The sequence below is a fragment of the Oryctolagus cuniculus genome, chromosome 12 (genome assembly GCF_964237555.1).
Source record: "Oryctolagus cuniculus chromosome 12, mOryCun1.1, whole genome shotgun sequence".
NCBI classification, from domain to species: Eukaryota; Metazoa; Chordata; class Mammalia; order Lagomorpha; family Leporidae; genus Oryctolagus; species Oryctolagus cuniculus.
This window is the reverse complement of record NC_091443.1, coordinates 30817881-30830710: the sequence shown is the minus strand read 5'-3', so window position 1 is coordinate 30830710 and position 12830 is coordinate 30817881. Positions and strand designations below refer to the sequence as shown.

Below are 12830 nucleotides of genomic sequence, written 5' to 3'. Positions count from 1 at the left end.
TCATATACTTTATAGAATATTGAAAATTTTACTGTTTTTATTTTTGTTTATTCATTTGAGAGAGAAGAAAGCAGAGAGAAAGCTCCCATCCTATGGTTCAGTCCCCACAGTGGCACTTGGTTGGGACTGAAGCTGGGAGCTGAGAACTTAGTTCATGTCTTCCAAAAGGTATTGGGAATCTTACTACTTGAGCCATCACTGCTACTGCTTTACATTAGCAGGAAACTGGAGTCAGTGGCTGAAGCTGGGAATCAAACCTAGTCATTTCCATACAGGATGTGGTGTCTAACTACTAGGTCAAATGCCTGCCCTGAATTTTATTGTTTGTTACATAGAAGATTCTCCTTATCTATTTTAGGCATGAGGAAACATCAGAATCCTGTCTTGTCAGAGCAGTGTTAGATTTATATACTACGTCCTGTGTATATTCACACAAAGTATCATTCTATTTTAATTTTCTGCTGTGATTTTCTTTAATGGTATTTCTTTCTAATGGTAACTGTTAAAACAACTACTTTTGTGTACTATGATTTCCATGATGTTTTCTTCTGTTTGTAAGGAATCCCACTGATGGGATTTCCTACAAAAGCCTTGTGAACAAGTATGAGGTTTTTTGTTTTCTTAAGTGACATGTGATCTGCATTTTTAGGAGTAATATTGTATAAACTTAACTGCATTTTAAGTACATGACTTTCTGAATTTTTTCTTTACAACAAAAAGAATTATATGTAAAGTAGTGTGGAACTGTTTGCTAGAGATAAAAGAAGTAAAACTAACTCAGAAACAGGTACCTTCTAGTTCTGAATATACTGTCTGCTTTTGATGAAATAGAGGAGGTAAACGGGTTTTTTTAGGATATAATGTACTAGGTGACACTTAAACACATTATTAACACAAGGTTTGGCATATGGAAATGCCTTATTGAACCAGTGAATATGAAGGTACTTAAAATACGTACAGACCAAAGGTGCCTTTTCAAAGACTAATTATTCTGTGATTTAAAAGTATAGATAAAATTTTGTCATTATCAGAATTGTACAGATTGTGAGGGAAAAAATAGGTTTACAAAAACACTTTATAACATTTGTCCTATTCCAGACACTGGTTTATAACTCAATTTTCATAATAACCCAATGAGGTAGCTACTATTACTTTATAAATGTGTAGGCATAGAAATTAGCATATTTGTAGAAGACCACAATTGGTTAGTGGTTGGAAGCCAGTTAGAACTAAACAGTGTCACTCCAAAGATCTTGATAGATTTTCCAAATACTTTTTTATAGGTACTCCTCTAGAGTTTTTATGGCAGTTGAGGAATAGGCATTTGGCACAGTGGTTAAAAGTATACTTGGGATACCTGCATCCCATATTGGAGTACCTGGTTTGAGTCCTGGTTCCTCCACTTCCAATCTAGTTTCCTGCTAATATGCATCCTGGAAGGTAGCAGATGATGGCTCAAATACTTGGAACCCAGGTAGGAGGGCTGGATTGAGTTCTAGACTCCTGGCTTTGGCCTGACCTAGCTCTGGCTGTTGTGGGCATATGGGGTATGAACTTATAGATGGAAGGAGAATCTGTCTTTTTCTTTCCATATATCTGCCATTCAAATAAAAAAAATAAGAGAATGGTATTTACATATACTGCTTATAATTTGCTGTTTTTCACTTAATATATTAAAAAATACTTTCCTTATCAGTTAATAGCAAAGTTACAGGTAGTCAGTATAAATCTTGTAGTTCATATAAGCAAAATAATATACACGACTACTTTGAAAACTACTTTTTTGTCTAACATAAGCTCTGTGCTTAAAGTCATTTATTTTAGCACTTGATAGGTACCAACTGATATGTCATTTAAATTGTAAGAATTAAGACCCAAAGAAGGTCTTACTCTCAAGTAGGTCAGAAGTATAGAAGGAAGAGACTTATATTAAAAAGAAAAAGTGCTATGATAACGTTTCTATTGTGTACATTTGTATATTGAATTTGCACTGAGCATTATTTCCAAGGGAATGTCTAATTTAAATCTTTAACATGAGCACTTTGTCATCAGTTCTGAATTCTCAAGTTAGCCTCTGGTAATTTCTAAGTGCTAGTGGTTTCTCAAAGTGCAGTATTGAGACATCTAGTCTGTCATTTGTGCCACCAATGTACCCATATTGTTACATGTATTGGCACTGACAACACTGCTTTGAATGTATGTCTCCTATATTCTCTGTGTGTCTGTCAGTTTCTGAGCCTTAATTTGTATGTCTATACTATACCTAGGAAGAACACAATATATATTAGTTACGTGACCTGTCTGTATTAAATAAACATTAGCTTTAGATGACTAAAAAATAGTGAAAATTTATTGGTTAATATTGTGCAATATTACCATTTTAAAGAATATTTTATAATTTAGTAGTTAAACCATTTTATTTTTTTTAAAGGTTTACTTATTTATTTGAAAGGCAGAGTGACAGGTTGAGGGCTGGAGAGAGAGATAACTTCCCTTTGTTGTTTCACTTCCAAAATGGCCTCAATACCCAGGGCCAGACCAGGCCAGTCCCAAATCAGGAGCCTGGAATGCCATCTGGATCTCCCACATGAATGGCAACCAAACACTGCCTTCCCAAGCACATTAACAGGGAGCTATATCGGAAATGGAGCGACCCAGGCTCGAACCAATTCTTGTGTGGGATACTAACATCAGGGGCAGCCGTCCAACCCACTACGCCATAATGCCGGCCCTGTGTTTTGTTTTATTTTTAAAGATTTATTTAGTTGTTTGAAAGGTAGAGTGACAAAGGAAGAATCAAAGAGAGAGATACCTGCCATCCACTGGTTCAGTCCCCAAGTGGTGCAATAGCCAGGTCTGGGTCAGGCTGAAGCCAAAAGCCAGGCACTCCATCCTCATCTCCACATGTGTGACGGGGGCCCAAGCAGCTGGGCCATCCTCTGCTGCTTTCCCAGGGAGCTGGATTGGAAACAAAGCAGCCTGGACTTGAACTGGTGCTCCATTATGCAATGCCAACTTTGCAGGTCACTGTACCACAGTGACCAACCACAAGTCATTTTAAATTTATGTACTCTAGTTATTTTAAAATTTTATTTCAAGATTTTAATTTATATTCTGATTATAATTGAGTTTTAATACTCATCTTAGTGTTAAATCTGTTCATTTTCTTTTTTTTTAAGATTTATTTGTTTATTGAAATGTAGTTACAGAGAGAAAGTGTGGGGGGCCAGAGGGAGAGACACAGATTTTTTATCCACTGCTTCACTCCCCAAATGGCTGCAACAGCTGGAGTTGAGCTGATCCAAAGCCAGGAGCTTCTTGGGGGTCTCCCCATATGGGTGCAGGGGCACAAGTACTTGGGCCATCTTTCACTGCTTTTCCAGGAACATTCGTAGGGAGCTAGATCAGAAGTTAAACAGTTGGGACCCATATAGGATGTCAGCACCACAAGTGGCAGTTTAACCTTTGCTACAGCGCTGGCCCCAAGTCTGTTCATTTTCATACTACTCATTTGAGAGTCACTTCATTTTTTCTTTCTTTAAAATAAGGCACTCTTTTTTGCCTCCTGCTATTGAAGTAGGTTAAGTTAGCTTCTATATCCTGACTGCAAAATTTAAGTTAGTTTCATGTGTATTTACAAATGCTTATTTAAGAAACTTGAGGGAGAAAATTGCACAAGATTATAGCAGATGATACATGTGCAACCATGTCAAAAACTTATGTTGACGATTTGAGGTAGGTCTGGTTCAGAATAGGAAAAATATTTATTTATTTTTAAAGATTTATTTATTTGAAAGTTAGTGTTACACAGAGAGAGAAGGAGAGGCAAAGAGAGAGGTCTTCCATCTGCTGGTTTACTCCTCCGATGGCCACCATGGCCTGAGCTGTACCGATCCGAAGCCAGGAGCTTCCTCTGGGTCTTCCCACTAATGTACAGGGGCCCAAGGACTTGGGCCATCTTCTACAACTTTCCCAGGCCATAGCAGAGAGCTGGAACGGAAGTGGAGCAGCTGGGACTTGAACCATTGCCCAGATGGGATGCCGGCTCTGCAGGCAGCAACTTTATAAACCTGCTACGTCACAGCGCCGGCCCCTAAATTTATTTAAGTACATTAGATTTTAGTCTGAATGCAAGGTAAAAGCCCTTAAAGTGATTATACCAACAGAGGGATGATCATCTTTGCCATTTAAAAAATTAATTTTTTTTTTTAAATTAGAGGCAGAGAAAGAGATAGTGAAACCTCCTATATGCTGATTGACTCCTCAAATGCTCATAATGGCTGGGGCTGGGCTGGCTTGGGCTGAAGCTGGGAGCCAGGACCTCAATGTGGGTCTCCTCCATAGGTGGTAGAAACCCAGTTATTTGAGCCATTACCCCTGTTTCCCAGGGTCTGCATTAGTTAAAGCTGAAGTCAGGAGCCACAGGTGTGTATCAAAGCTTGGTACTCCAATGTGGAGCACATGCATCTTAACCACTGGACTTAAATGCTTGTCCTACTAATTTTATGCTTGCTTTTTAGTAGCATTTCTGGTAGCAATATTGGGGTGGGATTTGGAGGTGAGACTAGAGGCTGGAAGATCAGTTTATTTTTATTGGGGTGAAAATGAAGAGGTTGTGAAGATGTATTTGGAAAGCAGAATCAATAGGACATAGTATCAATTGGAATGTGGGTGATAGGTGGAGAAGATTAGGAAATGTAGTGGTTGACAGGACCTTTAATCAAGATTAGAAATGTTGAGGGTGTTAATTTTTGGATGAAGATGACACACATTTAAGACATGTTGTATGTGAGATTCCTGTAGTACATAAAAATTGAGATTGTAGCTAGTTTAAATTCTCAACCTGATTTTTCTTTTTGTTTTCATTTGAGAGATAGAGCCACAGACAAAGGGAGAGGTAGAAAGATCTTCCATCTGCTGGTTCACTCCCCAAATGACCACAGTAGCCGGAGCTGGCTGATCTGAAGCCAAGAGCTTCTTCCAAGTCTCCCACACTGGTACAGGGGCCAAAGCACTTGGGCCATTTCCCATTGCTTTCCCAGGCCATAGTCAGAGAGCTGGATTAAACAGAATGCTTAGCCTACTAGGCCACAGCACCAGCCCCTCAACTTGGTTTTTCAGTTGACATTTGTATGTATATAACTTGGCATATGTGAATAAAATAATGACATTTTCTTCAAAAAATCTGTATAGATTAGCTCAAAATTATATTTCTTTATGCAGAGTGTTGGTATTGAATATGGTAACCTGGAATTTAGGAAAAAGGCCTGTACTTGTGGTAATAGTTTTGAGTTATCATAGTATACAGGGAATTACTATTTCAAGGTGCACTAATAAAATTAGTCAGAAAGTATATAAAATGGAGAGTGAAATTTTTCAGTATAGTATCATTTAGGGCAGGTAGGAAGGGGGAACCCAGAGCAGATCGAGCAGCAGAGATTTGGAGGAAGACCAAGAAAGTGGTAATGTTACCTAGGAGCCAAGAGAGGAGGAAAGTTCTAAAAGTACGGTGTGGTTCGCAGCCTTATGAACCAAAGCTGTTACTAGGATAGAGACTACTCAAAATAAGTGTCCATTTAATTTTGCATATAAGTGATCATTGGTGATCTTCCTTAGGGCAATTTCATTGGATCAATGAGCACGCACACAGGTATTAAGGCTGGGAAGGCCTGTTACTATTTGTTCATCATTCGCAAGTGATCATTTATAATTTATTTATTTTTAAAGATTTATTTATTTGAATGGCAGAGTTATAGAGAGAAACAGACATAGAGATATCTTCTGTCTGCTGGTTCACTCCCTAAATGGCTAGAACGGCCATGGCTGAACCAGGCCAAAGCCAAGAGCCCAGGAGCTTCTTCCAGGTCGTCTCCCATTTGGGTGCAGGGGCCCAAGCACTTGGGTCATGTTCCACTGCTTTTCCAGACACATTAACAAGGAACTGAATGTGAATGAACCAGTGCCCATATGAAATACTGGCTTTGCATGTAGCAACCATGATCATTTACTATTTAAATAAGGTTTGGCATACTTAGTTTTATTGAACTTTGCAAGAATTTTCCATTTTGCAAATGAGGAAACATTTAAAGAAGAAAATTTTCCTTAATTCAGGTAACTAATAACAGAACTGGAGTTTGCATTTTTGCCTGTTCCCACCTTCTCCATTGTATTGTAAAGACAGGTAGGAAGTGGAGATGTTTGTATGTAGGGTCTTAGTCCAGGATGGACTGGGTCTGAAGAAAGTTAAGTGTGCCGCTCCCCAATTCCCCAGCCTCCCGATCCCGGAGACAGTCAGACGCAGCAAGCAAGCAAGAACTCGGTTTATTGCACATATAATAAAGCCTTTTAAAGCACAAGACCCGCAGGATTACAGGGGCAGGGCATAAGGACCAACCAATTACTTAAAAGGTCATTTTACGGGGTGACTTTTTACAGGACCAGCCATGTCTGTACACTTGTCATCAGTTGTCACCTCCCCTGATGCTGCGCGGCCAATCAGCTTTGGTGGTAAACGACTTTGGGCACCATCTTTGAGTTGCCACGTGTGCCTAATTTCCCTGCAGGCGCCATCTTTGAATTGCCTCCTGTGCCTAATTTCCCCACATTTGTGGACTGTTTAATCAAGTGATCAACTTTCACTAAAGAAAGAAAGAAGAAATAGGATATGACATTTTGGTTTCTTTCTTTAAATGAGTTCCTTTGGAATAAAGTGTAATAGAAATATAACAAGCATTCTAAAATTGTGATTTTTATATAGAGCATTTATTTTTTATTATCTTCCTTTAGATTTAAAGACCATGTACAGAATAACTTGCCTAGAGATCTTTTAACTGGTGAACAGTTTATCCAGCTGAGAAGGGAATTAGCGTCTGTTAATGGGCATAGTGGTGATGATGGTCCCCCTGGTGATGATCTCCCATCAGGAATTGAAGACATAACTGATCCAGCAAAGGTAAAGAGACTTACTCAAAAGTCAAGATGTGAGAAACTATATCTTATATCTACTCACTGCATGTGTGGTACAGTGATAAATTATACCTCTGTTTTACCCAGTGATTTGTAACTTGTTTAATAGTTGGGACAGTTGAGTAATTTTTAGCTGATGTTTTCAAATTTCAGATATTATTGAAACAACTAGAAATAACATAGCTTAGGAGAGATATTTTGCCTAGGTGGTGATTTATTAGTCATATTAAGAAGCACAGGTAAAAAACTGGTTTATTAGGATGTTGCATTTTAAATGTTAGTTATATTAGTTGGACTTTGAATATAATTGTTAATAATTAAATCTCACCACTATTCTAAGACTATAGTATCTGAGATACTGAAAAATACTAGTATTTTTATATATTTTATAGTATTTTATAACTTTTGAGATTTTTCTTTTTCTTTCCAAGCTAATTACTGAAATAGAAAACATGAGACATCGAATCATTGAGATTCATCAAGAAATGTTTAATTATAATGAACATGAAGTTAGTAAAAGGTGGACATTTGAAGAAGGTGTAAGTGTTTTTGTTTTATCATAGTTTTCAAAATAAAAACAAAAATAATGTATTTTTTTTCTAGTTTGGATAGAGTAATCTATCACTTTACTTTTACATGTTTAATAAGGTGAGTGTCTTCATTTATTGTTCCCATTATCTATTTTATAATCTTACTGAATTCAGACTTACTCTTGATTATGAAGATATCTCTGCTTAATCTGAAGAATTTCATTATTCAGTTTTTTAAAAATCAACCTTATTTGGTTATACTTTACATACAATAAAGTGTACCAATTTTAGATGTTTAATAAAGTGAGTTTTTTCTCACAGTTTTAATTCCTTTTTCTGTTTCTTTCTGATAGTTTTATTGAGATAAAATTCACATGCCACACAAATCATCCATTTAAAGTGTTTGTCTTAGTATATTCAAAGATAAATAACTATCACCACATCTTCATCACCTCAAAGAAAACAACAACCACCACCCTCTCTGTTCACTGCCCCTTACCCCAGTTTACCTTTGACTCCCCTCCTTCAGCCCCAAGGTACCACTAATATACTTCTTCTTTCCATACATTTCCCTGCAAATGGCCTTTCATGTGATAGAATCATAAACTTATAGTATGTGATTTTTTTTGTTGCCATCTGTAAAATGGGCTTTGGAAAAATATTTATATATTTATATACATATATACACTAATTACCACAATAGTCAACAGTCAAGATACAGAAATATTGTTACTCCACAAGATCTCCTTAGGTCCTTTCTGGTCACTCCTAGGCCCTGGCAACCACTGTCTTTATGGTCTAATTGTTAAATTGACAACTCAACAAACAATAAAATTTCATACACAAAAGGTATATTTCTGTCAAAAATTGATTGAATGGAAAATGCATGCTACTCTATTTGTAAATCTATTTGTAAATCCTGAGGAATTTAAGGCTTTTAACTAAAAGGATTTTAATTATGAAATAAGTGAACTAAAAACATTTTCATTCATTATCATCAACTATAATTTAAATAACTTTTGTATTTTTACTTTTGAATATTTTAGAATTAGTATTGATATACTTTCATTGCCACATCACAATTGTTTTACAGATTAAAAGACCTTATTTTCATGTGAAACCGTTGGAAAAGGCACAACTTAAAAACTGGAAAGAATACTTAGAATTTGAAATTGAAAATGGGACTCATGAACGAGTTGTGGTTCTCTTTGAAAGATGTGTCATATCATGTGCCCTCTATGAGGAGTTTTGGATCAAGGTAAGCAAATTCTATTCTCTTAAACTTGAATACATTATAAACATTGATCTAGTGACTAACCTTTTTTGTACTTCTGTTGAATGTTGTTCATATAACTATATCTGTTGCATTAGGAGATGGTCTGCTTGCAACCAGATTTGACTGCTGCATATGCCAACCTCGTTGCCTCTCTTCGTCCTTCCTTACAGAAACTAGTCTAGTGGTTCAATAAAGGTGCTGAATGGGTTTAAAAATAGAATTTTATCGTTCTGTCACATATTTAATGGCTTGTTCAACTGTAAATTATTCAATACTTCCTTTTTTCTGTATGTAGTATGCCAAGTACATGGAAAACCATAGCATTGAAGGAGTGAGGCATGTCTTCAGCAGAGCTTGTACTATTCATCTTCCAAAGAAACCCATGGTGCACATGCTTTGGGCAGCATTTGAGGAGCAACAGGGTAAGAATGAGGGAATGTAGTTATACATTTTGGGGATTTTAAGTTATTTCAGGATAAATTTACAGAAATTGTGTGTTGAGGAATGGCATAAAGCAGAGTTTTACCAACTTTTCCTTTAAAGAAGCAGATAGTAAATATTTTAGGCTTTGAAGGCCATGTACACGCCTTCATAACAATTCAACTCTGTCATTATAGCTCAAAAGCAGCCATAGGTAATGCATAACAAATGGGTATAGCAATTCTTTTTTAAGAAGGCATAGGGCTAGACTTAGCCCTCAAGTTGTTTACCAGTGTCTGGTGTAAAGACTATTTCAGAAGTTTAAATGAAAGAATAAACACTTAATTACTATTTCCAGGCAATATTAATGAAGCCAGGAATATCTTGAGAACATTTGAAGAATGTGTTCTAGGATTGGCAATGGTTCGTTTGCGAAGAGTAAGTTTAGAACGGCGGCATGGAAATATGGAAGAAGCTGAACATTTGCTTCAGGATGCCATTAAAAATGCCAAATCAAATAATGAGTCATCATTTTATGCTATCAAACTAGCTCGACATCTTTTCAAAATACAAAAAAACCTTCAAAAATCAAGAAAGGTGCTTTTGGAAGCAATTGAAAGAGACAAAGTATGTATTTTTTTTTTAACTGTCTTTCATTAAAAAAAAACTGGTCAGTTTTTTTTCCACTTTGGCAACTATGATGAAAAATTTGGTCTGTATGTAATATGTTTTATTACATGAGGACAACAGTCCCTCTAAACTGATGTTGCCATTAAAAAGTTTGTTTTTCAGATTATTTTTAATTAGAAGTTTAAGAAAATTAAGATTATCGTACTTAAAAGGTTGCAGATGTTGGGGCATCTTCTGTTTTCCTCTTAGAAACTAAAAAGACGTTTTGATTATTGGGTAAAACAGAGAGCCTGCAAGGACACTTCTAAACAAAAACATTACAGTTCCTACAGTGTAGCAAATGCAGCCATGAGACAATTTTCCTGTTCCAGAGTATTTTCTTTTAAATTGATAAATGGTAGTGTATTGGAAGTTTGTCATATTTTAGGTTTTTAGCTAATGTAGGTCTATTTAAGAAAGTTTTTATAAAGGATTGCTTTCAGCTGCAGTTTAAGTTGTTTATAGTTGTAGTAAAGATGTAATCAGAACTGTAGAGATCAATTATATATTATTTTCTAATTGTTATGTTACCTCAAATAATGTTAAATATCAAGATAGAATGTAAAATTTTAAATATTGTCATTTAGCAGTTTGCATTGTTAAATTGGGAAGAACTAGGATGATGTTACTCTACCTATAAAGGTGATAATGAGAGTTTTTGCCCCTTTAGATGTATGCTGAAGATATTAACAAGCTATATTTTAATAAAGTTTTCAATTTTTAGTTTGACACATAAAAATTAAGGTATCTTAAATATCTGTTCTCTAAAATGGAATCTTTTAGAAGTAGTAATTTGTCCTACTTTTTTCTTTACAGGAGAACACAAAATTATACCTCAATTTACTTGAAATGGAATATAGTGGTGATCTCAAACAAAATGAAGAAAATATCCTCAGTTGTTTTGACAAAGCTGTACATGGTTCATTACCTATTAAAATGAGAATTACGTTCTCTCAGAGAAAAGTGGAATTCCTTGAAGATTTTGGTTCTGATGTTAATAAGTAAGATCTGTTATATTATCTGTTTGAATGGCAAACATTCATTTTTTAAAGGGAATTTGATGATTATTACAAATTAGTAATGGGACAAGATTTGTACCCTGAAACAGTCAGTCAGTATGTTGGTCAATAAAGATGATGGCATTAATCTGAAAAGGAATGCCGTTTGTCTGTGATTCAAGAAAGAGGATGAATATGGTTTCACAAGTCATGTCTAAATGGCCTCATTGTCCTGTATAAAACCTGACAGTTAAGTGTGGTAGAAGGGTTAAATTTTAGGGGATATGGAAGAAGGACAGTGTAAGATTTAAACTGGCTTAACAGAAGGAAGTAAATAACGGCCAGAGCGTTGCTAAAGTTACAGTTTCATCGGCTTCCAGTAAGGAAATATCCCATTATCCGTACCATCTCCTGATTATTCTAATTTAGCATGATTTCCTTTGAAACCACGTTGGATAAACTCTGAATTACTTTTCACGTGTGTGTGTGTGTGTGTGTGTTTTCAGTGGTTGTAAAATCATCATCCTATATATAAGGGCACCCATAAAGACTTAAGTTGAGAAATAAATATACCACTTAGGATAATTTTGAAGTAAGTTGTCATTGATATACTAGAATTGAAAATTCTAATGAGTTAATACAGGGCCAGTGTTGTGGTATAAGATCCTGCCAGCTGCTCTGCTTCTGATATTGGTTCCTGCTAATATACCTGCAGAAGATGGCTCAATTATTTGGGCCCCTGTCACTCAAGTGGGAGATCAGGATGGAGTTCCTTGCTTTGGCATGGATCAGTCCTTGCTGTTGCAGTCATTTAGGAAGTGAATCAGTAGATGAAAGATCTGTCGTCATCTCTCTGTCATTCTTCCTTTCTAATAAATAAATCTTTTTTTAAAAAAATGAGTTAATACAACAGCTAATATTTATTGAGTACTTGGCCTTATGCTAAGTGTTTTACCTAAAATTCATAGCAATGTGAGGAATATTTATTTGTTCTTTAATAGATAACAAAGGAAAGAGACGTATTAGGCAGTTTTTTCCAAGATCACTTAGCTATCACATAGTGAGGTTGGGATTAGAACTTACTTCAGAGTCTCTGCTATTAAGTACCTCATGTACTATACAAGCATACTTTAAAATGTTTGTGGAAAAATGTTATCAAAAGATAAATTTCAATGCAAAAGAATTTGGGAATCTGCATAGTTTTTTTGTTAAGCAAAAAGATCCTAGTTTAGTGGGAACATAAACTGGCTATAAACAATAATTGAATGGAAAAACAACCATTTCTACCATATACAGTACATTTTAAAGTAATCGCAGATCATTAAAACTAGAGTAGTGTAACATTCTTAACCATTGGTTTGACAAAAGCATAAAAAAAAGTTTTGGGGTCGATGCTGTGGTGCATCGGGTTAAAGCCCAAGCCTCAGCACTGGCAGCCCATATGGGCACTAGCTCAGGTCCTGGCTGCTCCAGTTCTGGTCCAGCTCTCTGTTACGGCCTAGGAAAGCAGTAGCAGATGGCCCATGCACCTGCATGGGAGACCCGGAAAAAGCTCCTGGTTCCTAGCTTCAGATCAGCTTAGCTCTGGCCATTGTGGTCATTTGGGGAGTGAACCAGAAGAATGGAAGAGCTCTCTCTCTCTCTCTGGCTCTACTACCTCTTTCTGTAACTCTTTCAAAATAAAATAATCCTTTAAAAATTTCACAGAACTATGTTTTCAGCAATACGGATACACATAGGCATTCCTTTTTTTTCTTTTAAATTTAGCTCTAACATATAACAAGACTATATGGTATTTGTCTTTTTGTGTCTGGCTATTTCACTCAACATGTCATCCAGTTGCATCCATTTCACTGCAAATGGTAGAATTTCATTCTTTTTTGTGTAGCTGAATAATCGATTGTGTATATATATATCACATTTTTTTTATCCATTCATCTTATGATGGACATCTGGGTTGATTCCAAATTT

The 12830-nt window shown here is 36.0% G+C and overlaps 1 protein-coding gene and 1 non-coding gene across 10 annotated transcripts in view; both read left to right on the top strand.

Moving 5' to 3' along the window:
* The window catches only part of PRPF39 (pre-mRNA processing factor 39), a 46110-nt gene that overhangs the window by 29302 nt on the left and 3978 nt on the right, over positions 1-12830 (top strand). For all 9 annotated transcript variants that reach the window (XM_070053712.1, XM_008269551.4, XM_008269556.4 and 6 more), the window contains 6 exons: positions 6787-6952; positions 7398-7505; positions 8590-8754; positions 9068-9194; positions 9551-9819; positions 10678-10862. In XM_070053712.1, the coding sequence (XP_069909813.1) occupies positions 6787-6952; positions 7398-7505; positions 8590-8754; positions 9068-9194; positions 9551-9819; positions 10678-10862 (1020 nt within the window). The remainder of the gene's footprint in view (positions 1-6786; positions 6953-7397; positions 7506-8589; positions 8755-9067; positions 9195-9550; positions 9820-10677; positions 10863-12830) is intronic.
* On the top strand, positions 9882-9964 carry LOC127484062 (small nucleolar RNA SNORD127). Its single transcript, XR_007910841.1, has one exon. It is a non-coding gene; the product is annotated as a small nucleolar RNA SNORD127 (small nucleolar RNA).